At 45.6% G+C, this 20,559-nt stretch overlaps 1 protein-coding gene across 1 annotated transcript in view; it reads left to right on the top strand.

Annotated features, from left to right (window-relative positions):
- The window catches only part of CMYA5 (cardiomyopathy associated 5), a 92,773-nt gene extending 72,884 nt beyond the window's left edge, over positions 1-19,889 (top strand). Inside the window, exons 10-14 of the mRNA XM_040340580.1 lie at positions 1,013-1,160; positions 7,602-7,735; positions 12,090-12,189; positions 14,401-14,577; positions 18,842-19,889. Coding sequence (XP_040196514.1) covers positions 1,013-1,160; positions 7,602-7,735; positions 12,090-12,189; positions 14,401-14,577; positions 18,842-19,094 — 812 coding nt within the window. The 3' untranslated portion in view covers positions 19,095-19,889. The remainder of the gene's footprint in view (positions 1-1,012; positions 1,161-7,601; positions 7,736-12,089; positions 12,190-14,400; positions 14,578-18,841) is intronic.
- The last annotated feature ends 670 nt before the right edge of the window (positions 19,890-20,559 follow it).

The following is a 20,559-nucleotide window of genomic DNA, read 5'->3' as shown; positions in this document are numbered from 1 at the left end:
AAGTCCCGCGCTTGCCCCCGACATCCTCTTCGCCAATCAGCCTGGCCGTTGATTGGTTACAGTGGATGGATTGAAAGCAGTGCAGCCATTGGCTCGCGCTGCTGTCAATCACATCCAATGATGCGGCGCCAGGGGGAGCGGGTCGAGTGATACAGTGAGTGGCTATGACCGCTGGCTGTATCACAGGAGTGCGCCCGCGAGAACTCAGAGTTACAGGTGATCAGAAGAGGAGTCTACCATGTCTAGAAGAAAAACGCTTTCCTATATTTTTCCTCCCAGGCTTTGGAAGTGGGAAGAAGAGTTAGATCCTCTACCAGATTTTTGTTGCTGTTGGGGAGATTTCCCCTCACTTCCTGTCCCAGTGACACCCTATACACTGTAGTAAGGTGAACTTCCTGGTTCTCATCTCTAAAATGAATTATCTTTGTATTTATTGGAAGACTTTACTAATTGTCGTTCACAACGTGCATTAAGCAGAACATCAGTGTGCGTAAAACACCAAAAAATGCCTGGTAACCTGGTAGTGGAAGGTGAGTGTTTGTTAACTTCTGCAAACTTTTTCCCTCTAATTGATCCTGCCAGTACATTGTCTCCTTTCTAGGGTGACAACACTAACAGAGCCTGCACCTCTGCAGGAGCAGTGTTGTCACCCAGGACATGCAGACTGCTAGTTGACTGCATGCTGGCACATATATGAAACCAGCCTATTGCACAGCTTCCAGCTTCTGTTCCACCTACTGCCATAATGTGATCGCTTTTAACAAAAGGAAGAAACAGGGCTGGAAAGCCATGCATGGACACAACTTTCTTTTACAAATTAAGTTACTTAAAAAAAAAACACACATTTTTGTAATATCATGTTCCTGGGTAGCATTAGCATTTGGTGTTTTACAATTTCTGTGAATTGCTAGTTTTGGTTTAGTTGTCCATTGAGTTTTATATGAATGTAAATGGAGTTTTCATGCAAGAACCGTAGGCCAAGTTGCTGAACAGCTCTTCTTTCTGTTGGCAGCTCCTTCCACCCCGATGATTAAAGCAGAGGAGTGCACAGTGTGCTGGAACACTGCTGTAATCAGATGGAGCACTGCTCATCCAGAATCCACAGACACCTTCACTTTGGAGTGGTGCAAGCAGTACTCCTCCGAGGGAGAGGGGCTCAGGTAATACTTGCTGCTTGTCATAGGCTTCAAATATCCAACAATCTAATCATTCACCAACCACCTTTCTAAGATGTATTGAGGAGAGAGATCAGCCAAACAGCTTTGAGATTGGCCCCATTATGTATAAAATATAAGTCATCAAATATTATTAAAAAAAAACTGTTGGGCGCTCCCATCAGCAGGCCATGTACTTGGCGGCTGAATACATTTCTTCTACAGCATCCCCCCTCGAAGTCCGAATTAGAGTCCACCATGAAGTATTACTTTGCGTAAAAGGACACGCCAGACACGGCACCTCCCACATTGTGGGAAGCCCATAAAGCGGTGATACGAGGCAAATGTTTAGCCCTGTCGGCCACCATGAAGAGAGACACACAGGCCCTGAGGGTGCGGACAGAGGGGGAGCTTAAAGTGTTGGAGGGCAGGTTGCAGAGCTCTCCCACCCTGGCGCTCCTTAAAAAGATCACCTCCCTGCATGCGACCCTGAGTGACCTAGCAATGGACCGGGTGGAAAAAGCCTCAGTCAGACTACGGCAGTTGTTCTGCGATAAGGGGAACAAGGCCCACTCCCTCCTGGCTAGGAAGCTGCGAGACAGCACCCAAGCCTCGACGCCTCACCAAATCAAAACTGTCTCAAGAACTATAGTCACACATCCGAGAGAGATAGCCCACTCGTTCGCAGAGTTTTACACACATCTCTATAATAATCCTGACATCCCGAGCAGCCCCCCCCCCCCCGGTGTCGCCCAACGCATGAACCACTACCTTGAGCATAGTGCGACATCCCGGCTACAGCCGGAGCACCTGACCTCCCTTAATGCCCCGATTACAGAAGAGGAACTAGAGTCCACTATTAAATCCCTAGCCTCTAGCAAGGCCCAGAGGCAGGATGGCTTCCCTTATGAGTACTATAAGGCATTTCACCCTATACTGCTCCCCTATAGGTGCAAACTGTTTAACACATTCCTCCACGATACCCCCATTCCTGTAGACATGCATCGCTCATTCATCACGGTGATACCCAAGCCGGATAAGGACCCATCCCTCCTGTGCCAATTATAGACCTATTGCCCTCCTGAATTCGGATCTCAAAATTTTTACTAAATTACTCTCTGTCCGCCTGAACACGATCCTCCCTTCGCTTATCCATAAAGATCAGGTGGGCTTTGTCCCGCTCCGCCAAACGGGGGACAACACCAGGAAAATAGTTGATCTGGTGGAGGTGGCGAACAGGGAGGACCTGCAGTCCCTCCTACCTGGACGCAGAAAAGGCCTTTGATCACCTGGGGTGGCCCTTCCTGTTCGCCACGTTACGCCATGTAGGATTTCGGGGACCCTTTATGCCAGCGATTCGGCACCTATACGAAAACCCCTCCTCCCAAGTTAAAACTCCCTTCGCTATTTCACCCTCGTTCCCGGTGACTAATGGCACTAGGCAAGGCTGTCCGTTGTCCTCCCTGCTATTAGCACTGTGTGTAGAACCCCTGGCCGCCACTATCCGAGGGAACACAAACATCAAGGGCATTATGGTTAGAGACCATGGGCCAGATTCATCAATAGATACGCCGGCAGATCTCCTGATCCGCCGTCGTATCTGTGAGACCCGACGGTCGGATCTGTGAGATCCGACGGTCGGAGCTATGCGACTGATTCATAAGAATCAGTTCCGCATAGATCTCCCTTTGATCCGACTGGTGTAAGTGACTTACACCAGTCGAATCTTAGGCTGTAATCTCCTGCCGGCCGCTAGGTGTCGTCGTTTTTTTTTACCCGTCGCATATGCAAATGAGGAAAACCGCCGATTCACATCCGTACGCCCGCCCGTCGCTCGTTTTCTACGTCGTTTGCGTTCGGCTTTTTCCGGCGGATAGCTACCCCTGCTTCTATGAGGGGTAGCTAATGTTAAGTATGGCCGACGTTCCCGCACGAGTTTTACATTTTTTACGTTGTTTGCGTAACGCGATCGGGAATACCGATGGCCGCAATCGACGTACCCGCCGCAAACAATGACGCCCTAGCGACGTCATTTGGAGCATGCGCACTGGGCTTTTTCGCGGCGGCGCATGCGCAGTTAAATCGGCGCAGGAACGCGCCTGATTTAAATTGTACACTCCCCCTAGCCGCGGAATTTGCATTCCGCCGGGGGGAGTTACGATCCAAAGGTGCAGTTTGCGAGGTAAGTGCTTTATGAATCATGCACTTGCCTCGCTAAATTGCACCGGCGGATCATAAACCAGGTAGATCTAGCGGATCTAAAGATCCGCAGAGCTACATGAATCCGGCCCCGGGAGTTTAAAATCTCACTATTCGCTGACAATGTCATTTTAACCCTGACCCAGCCTAGAACGTCCCTCCCGAATCTACGTGCGGAGCTCGATCGATATGGCGCTCTCTCGGGTTATAAAATTAATGCATTCAAATCAGAAGCGCTCCTACTTAATACGCCTGCGAGCGAGGTGGCCCACTTGCAAACGTACTTCCCCTACACTTAGAAGACTACTGCCCTGAAGTACTTGGGAATATACATTACTCCCAGATTTGGCACACTCTATCAGGAAAATTCCCCCCCCCCTTTTCTGCTTCATTAGAGCCCTTCTCCTACAGTGGAAAAAACATCATATATCCCTCCTGGGAGAGTGGCGTCGGTAAAAATGACTGTCCTTCCGAAGGTCCTACATCTGTTCAAAACACTGCCCATCCCAGTCCGTACGCCTACCTGAGAAAACTCCAGACGAACCTGTTGCAGTTCACCTGGAATTACAAGCGTCATAGGATACCGCGCTCGGTCCTAACGGTCCCCCCGATCGGATGGAGGTCTGGCTTTTCCTGACCTTATTAGGTATTACCAAGCAGCCCAGCTTCAGGCCGTTGCATCCTGGTTTACATTACGTTCATATAATAAGTGGATGGAAATTGAGAAATTATGGCTAGCCCCGGTCCATCTTAACAATCTACTGTGGAGTGCAAATGCGGAGGTAGACCCCGAACGTATGCTTGGCCCGGTGTCGGTACTCCGGCGGCTGTGGCGCAAGTTGATACCCCAACATAAGCTAACCTCTGACAGCTCGCTCCTGACCTCCTTTGCCTGCAACCCCAAGGTGCCAGACAGCCTCACCCACCGAATGTCTTTTCCGTGGACTTCACAGAATCTCTTTCACTTTGGCAACCTGGTGGACCCTCTGACCCTTAGATTACGCCCCTTTGCCGAGCTACAGACCCAATATTACCTCCCGAGACAGGAATTCTACTGGTATCTCTAAATACGCCAATATGCCTTAACGATAGCACCAAATTTGCTCCCCCGACCCAATTTGAACGCATGATTCTGGCGGGCTACGCCCAGAGGGGATTGATTTCAGGGATATACGCTATACTGAATGCCTGGCACATGGAGGTAAAGGGCAAGCATGTGTACATGATTAAATGGGAAAAGGCTCTTGGTGAGGAGATCCCCCTGGAACATTGCCGTGGGATCTGGACACATGCAGCAAAAAGTTGTATTTGCACGCTATATAAAGAAAATACCTATAAAATATTGTGCTTCTGGTACATGACCCCGGACGTCCTTCACGCCATCTACCCCTCTAGTTCGGACCGCTGCTGGCGTTGCCTTGGGGCTAGGGGTACCCTCCTCCATATTTACTGGAGCTGCCTGCTGATAGTCTCTTTCTGGGACTCGGTCCGGCAGTTGCTGGAAGGACTTCTAGACAGACAGATTCCCTCCACCCCAAAATATTTCCTCCTGGGTCTTTCTTCGCCAAAGCTCCCGTCCCCGTATAGGAAACTGTCCCGACACATCCTTACGGCAGCAAGATGCTTAGTGGTGTTGCATTGGAAATGCCGCTCTCCCCCTCCCCTGAGGCCCTATACGCCAGGATCAAGGACGTGGAGACTATGGAGAAAATGACCGCCAGATTGCGAGACCGGTTGGAGGCACATGACACTGTCTGGGAGCTGTGGCACCGCTGGAAGGACCCACCCTGAGCAGCAGTAAAAGGAATTTATCACACAGTGGGATTGTTTTGATTGGTCAAAGAACAAGTCAGACTATCACAAATTCAGATCAAAGTAGTATCCTGTTCATAAAAGTCGGATGTCGTGTTGTACCAGTGTGAACCCGGCCTAAGGCTAGGTTCACACTGATACGACACGACAGTGATACGACTTTCATCTTACTTTTCTCTGCTAAGTCAGTCCTACATTGGTCCTACATCCATCCGACTTTCATGAACAGGATACTACTTTGATCCGACTTTGTGATAGTCTGACTTGTTCTTTGACCAATCAAAACAATCCCAGTGTGAGATAAATTCCCTTTACTGCTGCTGTAATCACCATGTCGGATGTCAAAAGTCGGATGGTAAGGACAAGGGTCCTAATTTGATCCGACTTCAATGATATTCAATGGGCCTGAAGTAGGATCAATGTCGGACCAAAGTAGTACAGGGAGCATTTTCAAAGTCGGACCGACTTGTGTGGGACCAGTTAAGACAGCTCTCATAGGGAGACATTGATTTTCACACGTCATGCGACATGAGCTCCTAATGTCGGAGCGTTTGTCGGACAAGTGTGAACCCAGCCTAAGACCCATTACACACTATTCAATATCCTGCAGATTTTTGTGTTCAGATTTACCAAAACCATGTAGTGCTAGAGCCTGCCTGACTGCATACAAATTAAAACTCTAAAGGTTTGACCTCATATTTTATGGTTTTGGTAAAACTGAAGACAAAAATCTGCAGAAAATCTAATAGTGTGTATGGGGCTTAAGGCCTCCTGCACTTCGGTACCTGGGCCGGCCATATGGTTCCTCTAGAGCCAGAGCTGCTGTCTATAGTTAACCATAAAAAATATTTTTATAGAATGCAGCTGTATGTAGGTACACAGGGTATTTGTTAAGTATGTGAACTCGTATGGAGGTTTGACCCTGGCAGCAGACAGTCTGCACCCATTGAAATGGTAATATATATATATATAGAGATTGTGCCAGTTTTACAATCTGTTACATCTAATAACAAAGTTTCAAATTTACCAAACCATTGTTTCACATATTCTCATCCACATTTTATGAATCTTATGTGAACCCACACACATTTGGATTTTTTCACAGTTCTTCCTTAAAGTGGAGGTCCACACAAAAAGGGAACCTCCGCTTTTCGTAAACCCTCCCCCCTCCGGTGTTACATTTGGCACCTTTCAGGTGGGGGGGGGGGGGGTGCAGATACCTGTATAATACAGGTATTTGCACCCACTTCCAGGAAAAGACTGCCGCAGAAATAATGCCTCTTCGCGTCACCCCCGCTGTCTTCTGGGAAACACACTGGTCCCAGGAGACAGCGGGGACCGGTGAGGGCACGCTGCGCAGATCGCGCATGCGCAGTAGGGAACGGGGCAGTCAGGCCCGGATTTACTCCCTTTGCCGCCCCAAGGCCGGGTCCTTCAATGCCGCCCCCGCCTGCGCAGTACAGGGGGGACATTATTCGCCAGGGGACTTTTTCGGCAGGACACTGGGAAGCAGGGGGGGGTGCTTCTGCCGAATATGACATTGAGAACCGGGGGGGATGTTGCTGCCAAAAATTACATTGATCATTGGGGGGTGCTGCTGCCGAAAATTACATTGAGATGGCCTCCTCTTCCCTCTGTTTTCTCTCCTCTCACCATCCGTGACATGACGGGGGGGACTCCGGAAATGAAAGTGTCCTCTCCTCTCGGCTGCATTGCCGCCCCTGCACCCACTGCCACCCCGAGGCCTGGCCTTGTTGGCCTTGTCTGGAATCCGGCCCTGGGGGCAGTGAAGCCGCAACTCTTCACTTCCTGATTCCCTCGACAAGGATGGCGGGGGGGGGGGGGGCAGCCGAGAGACGAGCGATTGCTCGGCCTCGGCTGCCGACATCGCGGGCGCGATGGACAGGAAAGTGTCTATTTTTTTTAAGTCAGCAGCTGCAATATTTGTAGCTGCTGAATTTTAAATAAAAAAAATTTGGGTGGACCTCCGCTTTAACCTGTACAAATGGTTTGGAGCATACGTGGGCAGATTTAAAATAAATGTCTTCACTGTATAGGGGCACTAAACAAGATCAGAAGAAGATGCTGTAGAATGAAACAGTGGGGTTGATTTCTAAAGGCAAATAGACTATGCACTTTGCAAAGTGCAGTTGCACTCTACAAAAGCAGTTGCTCCAGAGCTTAGTGAATGAGGTAAAGTTTAATCCCTTTAAATTTACCTTGCACCTGATTGGGTATTCTTTGCAAAGTGAAGCTTTACCTCATTTGCTAAGCTCTGGAGCAACTGCACTTTTCAAAGTGCAGTCTTTTTGCCGTTAGTAAATCAACCCCAGTACATATCCTGATAAGTAATTTGTTCTTAGTCATGAGTTAGGGGTCTGAATAGATGTTCTCTCTAGTAAGCGTGCCACTTTCTGGTTTGGTTATACTTTGCAGGTCTGTATCTGGTATTAAGGATCAGCAGCTGAGAGTTTCACTGCAACCAGGAGAGAACTATTTCTTCTATGTAAAAGCTGCCAATGCATTCGGAAGCAGCGAGCAGAGCGAGGCAGCTCTCATATCCACCAAAGGTAAGTACTTCATCTTATTTACACTGTTATATGCTTTTAGACAGTCATAGTAAACTGCTGGCAGTGAAATTTCAAGTGAAATTTCATCAAAGCAGAAACTGTGTTTTGCTTGTTGAGCTGCAGCATAGGTGAAATTTACTTAAAAATGTAAAAGTTCCACTACCGTATATATTCGAGTATAAGCTGTATACTAGTATAAGCCGAGTTTTTCAGCCCATTATTTTGTGCTGAAAATGCCCCCCTTGGCTTATACTCGAGTCACCTTTTTGTGCCTGATCTCCCGGATTTTGGGGACCCGGTACTGGCCGGCCGTAGGTCCCCTAGACCCCAAACGTGGCACACATATTGCCCCACTCTTCCTCTATAAGTGTGCACAGTTTTTTGTCAGGGGGAAAAAACGGCCAGGGAGCACCGATTTTTAAAAGTCGGGCACCCCTTCCATAGACTCCCATGTTAAACGGTAATTTCTCTGGTTTGCTGTCTGGGGGACCTACGGCTGGTGAGTACCGATTTTTCAAAGCCGGCACCCCTTCTATATACTCCCATGGTAAACGTAAGGCTAGTCATGGACACAGTGAGGCATGGGCACAGTGAGGCATGGACACAGTGAGGCATGCACATGGACACAGTGAGGCATGCAGATGGACACCCTAGGCTTATGTAGCGCTACCCCCGCAGGAGCCGATTCATTGTTGGGATCGGCGTATTAAGTTACCTCAGTGTTGCCTAGGGTGTAATCGGTGAACAGAGTAGTGAGCGAATGTCCAGTCAATGAAGAATGGTTTTCAAATGCTTTATTTCCAGGCCCAACATGGCCAACATCAACATCAGATAGGGAGGGAAAAAGGTTGATGAAGCAAGGGAGAACTTTGCAGTATCAGGCCTGGATATGAACCGAGCAATCCTGCTCTCAGTAGTATCAAATTCTATTCGTCGCCACTTTAGCCAGAGTGGGTGAAGTGCCCCCGGACAGACTTCTGCCACAAGCCTGGCAGCCGAAGTGTCACTTTAGATTGCTGGGAGGAACAGGCCTCTCTCACAGACCTGGCTCCAGGGCCTCTGCCACAGGCCTATTACTTTGATTGCTCTAAATGGACGAATTGAGCGAATCCTCCCAGTAGGTTTTAGCATGGGTCACCGGATGACAGCAAAGCATACCTGTCAGCATTCCGGTCACCAGATCCCCAATTGGTTCGTTCAAGCCCTGTTGGATAACCTGCCTCCGGGTTCTCCTGAAGCCGACCCCCTAATCGAACAGCACCCAGCCTGGGATCCTTTCAAAAGAACTGGGGACCCAGTAAGTCACTGGGGCCCCTCTCTGGAACATAGAACTCTGCGTAGAATGTGACCCCGGCCTGGAAGGCCGGGGTCACACATTGGATGCACGCACCCTGAAGGTGGATGCCGCACCTGGAACCTTGACCCCGCGGGAAGAAGGACCAAGAACAATGGCGACTGCCACAGATATACCCTCCCCCAGCATGCCCAGAGAGGGAAAACTCCTCTAATTGGCTGCTGGGGAAAAGTGGCTCTGCCAGAACCCCTCTAGCGCCACCTGTCGCCCAGGGATGGAAAAACACCCCTGGAGCGCAGACTGACCTACAGGACAGTTCAGGAATGACAGCAGCCCAAATTTCAACAAATTGTGAATGGGAGCAAAATAACTCTCCTATTCCCCACTAACTTTAGCGTAGTGCCCATACTGAAAGTAAGGGGGCGCTACACTTATACTTGAGTAAATACATTTTCCCAGTTTTTTGTGGTAAAATTAGGTGCCTCGGCTTATATTCGGGTCGGCTTATACTCAAGTATATACAGTAATTTACTTTGTTATTTAATTTTCTTTGTATTTATGTTCCTTTTGTATGCAGTGGGTCATAAGTTGTGTACTGTCACTTTATGTATATTTTAATGTTACTATTTATTTAGCTGTTTTTATCATACTGTGAAAAAACATAGAATAATATGAATAACAAAGGAGTTGGCCCATGATAGTTAAAAGAAGCTTTCCTATGCATCAGCAGCCATTTAAATGCCATTGCACCTTTCCCAATTGGCTCCAAAGCATTTTGCAAAATGGCACCATTTTGCAAAAAATCTACTGTGTTGTACCTAATGGTTTCACCAATCATTAGTGTACAGTAAATGTCTTTCTTTCTGCATGCTCACAATATTTACGATAGCTTAAAAAATATACATGTATAAAAAAATGGTCTTTGTCAATTGAGATAAAGATACACATAGTCAGGATCCATGTACATGCCCACAAGTGTTACTGAGATAATGCAACATTTATGCAATACGCTTCTCATTTATATATTGATGTATTGTGATTAAAATGTAGTGAACTACCAGCCATGGTTATAGTCCAGACAAAATATTGGCCTTGACTTTGAGTGGAGTGCTCCCTCTGGTGGAATGAAGCACTACTGCCTTTTGTGAAGGCTAATTATTGGCGGTTGGGCCAAATTGCAGTTGGGAAGTTTGACCAGAGTTTTCCAAAATCAAGAACAATCACTAGAGAGATTTATTGGATTTCTTTTTAATCAGAAGTAAAAAGTCTGATACCACTATTTAACATTTAGCACTACTTTAACTCCGCTTTGATCTTTACCAACACTCCTTAAAAATCAAGATAATTCCAGGTATGAAGGACTATAGGGTACGCCCACATGCCTTCACAATGGTGGGATCTGGGCCTGACTAGACATTGTTCACAATGTTTCACTCTTGCATGAGAAAGTGGGGGAGGTGATGGAGTGTGCAATTGTCAACAATACCTGGTACTGGAAATGGAAAGTAAGGAAATTACGATTAGTTGGCCTGGGAATGCCTTGTAATTTTGAGTCCTGAAGAGCAGGATGTTACACACAAAGTCCATCCGACACATGTACCTCCAAAGCCAGAATGGTAACCAGGTACTTGGCAAGTGGTGGCACTACAAATGTTCACAATGAAAAGAGCCAGCACTTCAGAATTCCTGATGCTCCTTAACTGCAGGTAGATCATGCCAAACTAAAATGGACCCAGGTGGAAAAGACACTGGGGGTTATTTACGAACGGAAAATCCACTTTGCAATAGAAGTGCAAACTACAAGTGCAATGTGCACTTGAAAATGCACTGAAAGTGCACTTGGAAGTGCAGTCGCTGTAGATCCGATGGGGACATGCAAGGATAATAAAAAACAGCATTTTAGCTTTCACATGATTGGATGATAAAATCAGCAGAGCTTCCCCTCGTTTTATATCTACCCCTCAGATTTACAGCAACTGCACTTCTAAGCACTTTGGGCCAGATTCACATAGAAGAGCGGCGGCGTAACGTATCGTAGATACGTTACACCGCCGCAATTTTTCTTTGCAAGTGCCTGATTCACCAAGCACTTGCAATGAAAACCTACGCCGGCGCAAGGCGGGCCAATTTAAATGGGCGTGTGCCATTTAAATTAGGCGCGCTCCCGCGCCGGACCTACCGCGCATGCTTTGTTTCCGAACTCCTGTCATGCATTGCGCGCCGTGACGTCATTTTTTCGACCGGCGGCGCGCGTAGCGTAATTCCGTATTCCCGGACGGCTTACGCAAACGACGTTATTTTTTTAATTTCGACGCGGGAACGACGGCCATACTTTATACAGCAATACGATTGCTGTGTAAAGTTAAGGCACCAAAAAAAACGACTAACTTTGCGACAGGAAACTAGACTAGCGGCGATGTAGCGAAAGCAAAAATCCGTCGGGAATCGCCGTAACTCATTTGCATACCCGACGCTGGTTTACGACGCGAACTCCCCCCAGTGGCGGCCGCGATACTGCATCTTAAGATCCGACAGTGTAAAACAATTACACCTGTCGGATCTTCTGGCTATCTATGCGTAACTGATTCTATGAATCAGTCGCATAGATAGAAACAGAGATACGACGGCGTATCAGGAGATACGCCGTCGTATCTCCACTGTGAATCTGGCCCTTTGCTCTTGTAGTGCAAGGTGGATTTGCCTTTTGTAAATAACCCCCAATGTACTTTCATAAAGAAGACCTGTAAATTCATGAAATATAATAGTTCCTTTATTGCTTTACATACTCTATCTGTTAAAGAGCGTTAAGGATTTTCAAAGTGCTGGCTTATTTTATTTTGTGATAAGAAAATGTGTGCCATAGCGTCAAAAATGATAAGTAAACAAAATTGTTTCCTAAGCTCTTTATCGTCACTCATAATTTAATTTTTTATGGCCATGGAGCAAATGAGAAGTCACTTATTTGGTTGTGACCCTACTAATTTCAATTGCTACCATTCTTGATAAGAAAAGCGTGAAGAAAATTTAGTTCAGAATGCTAAAGTCTTTTTTTTTATGCAGGTACTAGATTTCACTTACTGAGGGATACTGCACACCCTGCCCTGGACTTGTCACCAGATGGAACTGTGATCAGCATTGCTGAAGACAGAGAAATCGCAGGGTTTGTATCAACTTTCCAGGCAGTAAATATATTTGAAATAAATGAAGTGATAACAGCATCATTTGTAGCGTTTGCAAGGTTTGCAATCCTTCCTGATTGAATTAGAAGTTCACTCTAACATAGTATTAAAAGTAGTACAAAATTCAGCGACCCATATCAGCCAGAGTTCTCTCTTAACCAATCTGATTACGTTTGACTAAAATATTATGGTGTATTCTCAAGTAGACACGTTCCATTCATTTTTGTTCGAATATAAATTTGGATGAATTTTTGGTTACAGCCATGACTTATCTGTCAGCTGGCTTTCCCATTGACAGATGAATGTAAAGTAAAGAATGCCGGCAATTGCCCAACAATAGATTTTTTTTTAAAAAAAGGCATGGGGTCCCCTCCCAGTCCATACCAGGCCCTTGGGGAATGGATTTTAAGGGGAACGCAACGCCAATATTTAAAAAAAAACAGCGTGGGGTCCCCCCAAGATCCATAACAGACCCTTCTCTGAGCATGCAGGCCGGCAGGTCAGGGAAGGGGGGAGAAGCAAGTGTTTCCCCCTCCTGAACCATACCATGACACATGCACTCAACATGGGGAGATTGGTGTGGGGTGGGGCTGAGCCCCCCTACCCCAAAGCACCTAAGCACCTTGTCATCATGTTGATGGGGACACGGGCCTCTTCCCCACAACCGTGGCCAGTGGTTGTGGGGGTATGCAGGCGGTTGGCTTATCAGAATCATGAAGCCCCCTTTAACAAGGGTCCCCCAGATACAGCCCTACATGTGAAACGGTATCGGGTACATAGTACCCCAACCCATCTACAAAAAAGTGTCAAAAAGTAAAAAAAACACAGAGACAGTTTTTCACATTTCTTATATAGGTAAGGGGCATGGCCACCTGTCTACGTCACCTGGTGGCACTGTCCCCCTCCTTCTGACATCACAGACCCAGCATGCACCGGTCTGTGACGTCAGAAGGGATGGGCGGTGCCACCAGGTGGCGTAGACAGGTGGCCATGCCCCTTACCTATATAAGAAATGACAAACGGAGGAGCCTGCAGTAGGCAGAGAGCATCCGTGTCAGCGAGAGCGATTTAAAAAAAAAATGGGTGTGGTAGGTGGCGTGATTGACGATGGATCTACATCGAGGGACACTGTTTTTAATAAAGGATTTGTCAAAAACAGTCTCTGTGTTTTTATTATTTGTGTACACTTTTTTGGTGAATGGGTAGGGTTTCTATGTACCTGATACCTTCACATGGGGGGAGCGGGTTCTGGGGGCCCTCTTGTTAAAGATTCCGATAAGCCCCCCACCTGCTTACCCCCACAACCACCGGCCACGCTTGTGGGGATGAGGCCCTTGTCCTTATCAACATGGGGACAGAGCCTCCCCTGCCCCAAAGCAACCACCCCCCATGTTGAGGGCATGTGGCCTAGTATGGTTCAGGAGAGGGGTGGAGCGGTCGCTTTCCCCCCCTTTCCTAACCTGCCGGGCTACATGTCCGAATAAGGGTCTGGTATGGATTTTGGGGGGGGGTTCCCTATTAAACCCATACCAGACCCGAAGGTCCTGGTGTGGACTGGGGGGGACCCCATGCCGTTTTTTTTTTCCAATAGCTGGTTTCCAGCAATTGCAACCAAGAGTCAATTTAAAATGTGATTTGACTCGTTTTTTTCCCCCTTTCAAAATATTATTTTTGCTACAACATGTTCTGTACATCCTACAGATGCGCCACTTTACAGGCAGACTAAGGGGACCCCCAGGCACTACATTTAAGGGAAATTTTTCATTTTTATTGTTTCACTTAAAGTGGGGTTCCCACTTTAAGTGAAACAATAAAACTGAAAAATTCCTCTAAATATAAATAGAAGGTACTTCTGCGCTACTAATAATGAATAACTGTGTGATTAAATATTTAAGGTTGCTGCTAGACACCAACTGTTATTGGCAGGAAAAGTGAAAAAATATATAAAGAGATATATTTTTTTCCTTTAAATATAATGTCTGGGGGGTCCCCTTAGTTTGCCTGTAATTGTCAGCAATAGAAAAATGTCTTAAAAAAACAACAACGTGAGGGGTAGCTGAATGAAGGTATTCACACTTTAAAATACAACTAGTTTTAATAAATAAAACATTTCAATAGGTTACATTTTTTGATTAACTACCTATATAAATGATACAAGTCCAAAAACCTTTTTTATTTTTATTTTTATACAGAATTCCTTTAGTTCTGGGGGAGCTGCTGCCAGCCAGTGGGAGACATTACTGGGAGATGATGGTAACTGAGTGCAGTGCCTACAGCGTTGGTGCAACCTTTCATCCCTCCCCTGAGGAAGATACCTCTGCACAAGACAGCACTTCATGGTGTATGCAATGCTCTTGTTCTTCCACAAGGTAATTACCAGCTAAATATATGTAATCAATTTAGAGAGCATGCTTAAAGCGGTAGTTCACCCCCCCCCCGACACATTTTACCATCGAGACAGGCATTGTAGCGCGAGCTACAGTATGCCTGTCCCGATTTTTTTAACCCCGGACTCACCTTGTAATCGGACATCGTAGATTTCGGCTCCCGCGGGGAATGGGCGTGCCTATGGAGAGGGAGGATGATTGACGGCCGGCCCTGGCACGTCACTCTCCCCGAAGACAGCCGGAGTAGGTCTCGGCTCTTCACGGCGCCTGCGCACAGGCTATGCGCACGCGTCGTGAAGACCAAGCCTATTTCGGCTATTTCCGGAGAAGCGTGACGCGCCAGAGCCGGCCGTCAATCATCCTCCGTCTCCATAGGCACGCCCATTCCCCGGTATCTTCGATGTACGACTACAAGGTGAGTACGGGGGTAAAAAATTCGGGACAGGCATACTGTAGCTCGCGCTACAATGCCTGATTTTAAGGTAAAAGAAAAAAAAAAATTTTTTTTTCGTCGATAGGGTGAACCCCCGCTTTAAGTGGGTAGCTACAGCAAGCAAAATTTCCACACTTTCATTGTAAGTACCTTCTCCCTGTGTAAGTGACATTACTTGAAGCCTATCCAGTGCAAACGAATGGTTACCCAAATGGTATGCTACAGAGGGCCAGGCGGGGGACCCAGAGAAAAAAGGGATCTGGACTGCTCTGTGCAAAACCTTTGCACAGAGCAGGTAAATATGCCATGTTTGTTATTTGAATTAAAAAAAAGCTGAACATTTAATACCACTTTAATTTTCAACTGGTGATCTATCAGTAACACACTTATGCCGCATACACGCGATTGGGCATTCCGACATCAAAACCGTGGATTTTTTTTAGATGCTTGTTGGCTCAAACTTGCATACACACGGTCACACAAATGTTGTCGGAAATTCCAAACGTCAAGAACGCGGTCACGTACAACACTACGACGGGCCGAGAAAAAATAAGTTCAATGCGTAAAATTTATTCCAAACATGCGTAGGATTTTTGTGCGTCGGAATTGTCTACAGACGTTCGGAATTTCAGACAAGAACTTTTGTTGTCGGAAAAATTGAGAACCAGCTCTCAAACATTTGTTGTTGGAAATTCCGACAGCAAATGTCCGATGCATAAACAAGCTCACATCGAACATTTGTTGTTGGGAATTCCAACCGTGTGTACTGTCCTAGTATGCCATTACTCACTGGCCCTACTGTATTAGAACAACAGGGAAGGATTGCTGTAGCCACCCCCTGTCTAATTGTCTATAAAATAGATGATCTGGGTCCTGTAGTCCTCAAAATAATATAACTGATAAGGGTACGGTAGAGATCAAAGGAAGGTATCAGCTAACAAGATGTTTGGCATGATCAAAAGGTATTTCTTTATCATCTTTGCATAGCTCCCAACTGTCCCTGATTTCGAGGGACTGTCCCTGATTTGGAACAATGTCCCTCATCTGTCCCTCATCTGTCCCTCATTTTGGTCTGATCTATATAGGTGTATATAAAATGCACTTTTTATCTATCAAAAAGTGTTTTGCAGTGCTAAACCTTTCATCTGAGTTCTAAATTGCTGCATTTGTAAATTCCAAAAGCCAATTGAAATAGTAGTGGTAAAAAAAAAGCACTTGTGGGTTTAACCAATCTTATTTTTTTGTACAATTCTCCTTTAACCACTTAAGACCCGGACCAAAATGCAGCTAAAGGACCTTGCCCTTTCTGCGATTCGGCACTGCGGCGCTTTAACTGACAATTGCGCCGTCGTGCGACGTGGCTCCCAAACAAAATTGGCGTCCTTTTTTTCCCACAAATAGAGCTTTTTTTTGGTGGTATTTGATCACCTCTGTGTTTTTTATTTTTTGCGCTATAAACAAAAATAGAGCGACAATTTTGAAAAAAATGCAATATTTTTTACTTTTTGCTATAATAAATATCCCCCAAAAATATATAAAAAACATTTTTTTCCTCATTTTAGGCCGATACGTATCCTTCTACATATTTTTGGTAAAAAAAATCGCAGTAAGCGTTTATCGGTTGGTTTGAGCAAAATTTATAGCGTTTACAAAATAGGGGATAGTTTTATTGCATTTTTACTCATTATTTTTTTTTTACTACTAATGGCGGCGATCAGCGTTTTTTTTTCGTGACTGCGATATTATGGCGGACACTTACTTCTGTATATGGTGAATAGTTTAACCTCTTGCCGACCGCCCACCATAGTTTTACGGCGGCAGGTCGGCTGCGCAAAATCACATAATATAACGTGATTTCGCATTTCAGCCACTAGGGACGCGCGCCCCCTGTTTGCGCCTGGTGCCGATGCGTGTGCCCGGCGGGCGCGATCACCGCCGGGCACCTGCAATGGCTCGTTATAGGGGGAGAAATTACTGATCGAATGTTCATACAATGTATGAACAGCGATCTGTCATTTCCCCTAGTCAGTCCCACCCCCTCCTTCAGTTAGAACACACCTAGGGAACATAATTAACCCCTTCCTCGCCCCCTAGTGTTAACCCCTTCCCTGCTATTTTTACAGTAATCAATGCATTTTTATAGCACTGGTCGCTATAAAAATGCCAATGGTCCCAAAAATGTGTCAAAAGTGTCCGAAGTGTCCGCCATAAGGTCGCAGTACCGATAAAAATCGCAGATCGCCGCCATTACTAGTAAAAATATATTAATAAAAATGCCATAAATCTATCCCCTATTTAGTAGACGTTATAACTTTTGCGCAAACCAATCAATAAACGCTTATTGCGATTGTTTTTACGAAAAATATGTAGAAGAATACGTATGGGCTTAAAGCGGGGGTTCACCCAAAAAAAAAATCTTAACAATACATTCAGGCGAGTTTTTAGAATGACAATCGGGTGTTTTTTTTTAAATCGTTGCCGTACATACCGTTATATAGATATATGTTCACTGCGGCTTCCGGGTATAATCTGCGGGACTGGGCGTTCCTAATTGATTGACATGCTTCCGACCGTCTCATACAGCGCATCACGAGTTGCCGAAAGAAGCCGAACGTTGGTGCGCAGGCGCCTTATAGAGCCGACTCGCAGTCCGGCTTCTTTCGGCAACTCGTGACGCGCTGTATGTACGGCAATTAAAAAAAAACACCCGATTGTCATTCTAAAAACTCGCCTGAATGTAATGTTAAAACATTTTTTGGGGTGAACCCCCGCTTTAAGCTGAGGCAAAAAAACGTTTTTTAATTATTTTTGGGGGGTATTTATTACAGCAAAAAGTAAAAAATATAATATTTTTTTCAAAATTGTCGCTATATTTTTGTTTATAGCGCAAAAAATAAAAACCGCAGAGGTGATCAAATACCACCAAAAGAAAGCTCTATTTGTGGGGAAAAAAAGGATGCCAATTGTGTTTGGGAGCCACGTCGCACAACTGCGCAATTGTCAGTTAAAGCGGCGCAGTGCCGAATCGCAAAAAGTGGCCTGGTCATTGACCAGCAAAATGGTCCGGGGCTGAAGTGGTTAATGTACCTCCAGCCACAGAATACAAAGTTGTTTGCTGTCAGATGAACGCCTGCGGGCTAATTTTTGGGGCCTGTAATGGCGGACACTTACTTCTGTATCCGGTTTTTCGCTTAATACTTCTGGTAGGTCAGTGTCCATGTTGTGGAACTATTTGTGCACAGCTAGTAAGTATTTTGTGGCTGCAAATATAACCTGCAGGTTTTTAATGTTCGCCTGCCATTAAAGTCAATGGGGCCCGTTGCGAACTTGCGGTTCGCGGACATTTGAGAAAGTTTGCGGTTAGAGTTTGCGAACCGCCCTGTCAGATGTTTGTCCATCACTAGTTGGGAGGTATGCTATTGGGGAACACAGGATGGTCTGTAATGTTGCTTTGGGTACTGAATCCTGCTTTAGCGCTCACCTTGGCAAATCTGTAGAGTGCTTTACAGGTCCAGAGATGTGATCCATCTCTAACTCCCAGACCCTGAAGACTCTGCAGGGTTACGCCCACAGTGACTGACAAAGCCTGGAAATACATTCATTCCATTTTACCATCATGTGTTCCTTAACAGAGTCCAAGGAAAAGATTTTACAGAAATGTATTATCATTATTTTTTGCACTTACCAAGCAGATAGAAAATGTTAATTCTTGAGGTTTACATATATTCTAACTGCTTCAGCAAAATTGGCTATTTCATTTTTTCTGCCCTCCACATTCTCAATTCATACAGTTATATTTGTGTCTTCTTTCAGCTTCTCGTATAAGTTCCTCCACAATGAAGTTTGGAGTGAAGTCCACCTGACGGAGCCTCCAGTCCGGGTCGGCGTTCTTTTAGACTACAGGAAAGGAAGACTCTCTTTCTATAACGTCCAGAAAGGACAGTTGCTGTTCACCTTCAGACATCGGTTTACAGAAGCAGCTCACCCCACTTTTGCTCTGGAGGCTCAAGGAGAGATTCACCTCCACACCGGAATTGAACTGCCACACTTTGCCAGGCACAGCTAACAGCCTGTCCCCAGTGGAGGCTGGATGTTGAGAAGCCATAACTCAAGTGTTTACTACTAGGCCGTACAGTTAGACAAAGCACTGTGCAGATTATTTTTGTCAATTTGTTTCTCAGGGTTTGGATTTATTTTGTTTTTGTTTTTAATCTTCTCACATAGCACACCCTAAAAAACTGATCTACTTGATCAGTGTTACTCAACGCTGATCCTTAGAGGCCTGCTAACAAGTAATGTTTTCACCTCTTGTAGTTTTTTAGAGGCCTGATTTATAGGGATTTCTGCTCTTACCTGTAAGTAGGAAAACATGCCCTGCTAGACGTCTCTCAGGGGCACTGTTGAGGAATTGCACTACATATATCCAGACTCTGACCCCAGATTTGCTTTGATGAGAATCTGGTTGTCTTTGCACCTTATGCCCCACATATGGATGTGACTGAGATGAGAACTAGTTTGTTTCAAATTTCATGGCTGTTTTATGTGAAGATTAGGCAACTAAACCAGTTTCGCTGCCACAGAAGACACTTTTATGAAAAAGGCAGATTCTTTTTAAGAACCATGACATCATTGTTGGGGCAGGAAGAATGATGCATCTGACATGCTCAGTACACCTTCACTTTAGCCATGATAATTTTGGCTGGTGTATTTGGACTCAAATAGTGCTGTCACTAATGCCTTGTTTCCACTGAACGGAATGGTTCGGGTCAGTATGTTTGGAACGGTTTAGAATGGACCGGTCTATTCTCGTGAGTGTTTCCACTGCAAATCGGAACGTCGGGACCATACAGGATTTAGGAAAAATGCCTAGCACGTCCACCAATCAGTGAGATGTATTTGTAGGTCCGCCCTAATGGAACCGTTCCATTTCTATGGCCCCACATCTGAAGCAGGACCCAGAATGGTCCGGTACGGTTCGCTTTTATGGCACGCTTTCATAATGGAAACACCCAAAATAGCGTACCGAACCGAACCGTACCGAACCGATCCGCTCAGTGGAAACGAGGCATAACAATATTCCACACCCAATGACACTGTCTCCAACTGGAAAGGCCACTTTGTAAGTTAACCCATAATTCTAAACCTAAAATGAACCCTTATCTTTGCCTATTAACCACGTAATTTGACCCAACCCCTAATGCTAAACATAACCCTCAGCATAATGTTAACATTATAGTCATTCTTACACCTCACCTGCAAGCAAAACATGCTCATAAACTTAACCTAACCCTCATATGTACCACCTCTGGACACTTGCATAGGAAGACCTCAAGATTCTCTGGAGTTCAGCTAATATGGACCTATATCATAAAATGAATCCTGTAGTCAGTGTCACATATGATTCAACGGTGTGAACTATTGCTTGCACTTTGGGGAATATTAAACAGGCTTGTAACTGAAGCCACAACAGTAAAATCAGTCTGTATATGCAGTAAAGCATGCTTGTTATACTTACTGTGGAACCTAAGGGG

This window comes from Rana temporaria, chromosome 1 (assembly GCF_905171775.1).
Source record: "Rana temporaria chromosome 1, aRanTem1.1, whole genome shotgun sequence".
Lineage (NCBI taxonomy): Eukaryota > Metazoa > Chordata > Amphibia > Anura > Ranidae > Rana > Rana temporaria.
The sequence above is the reverse complement of the archived record's forward strand: the minus strand, read 5'-3'. Positions and strand labels throughout refer to the sequence as shown.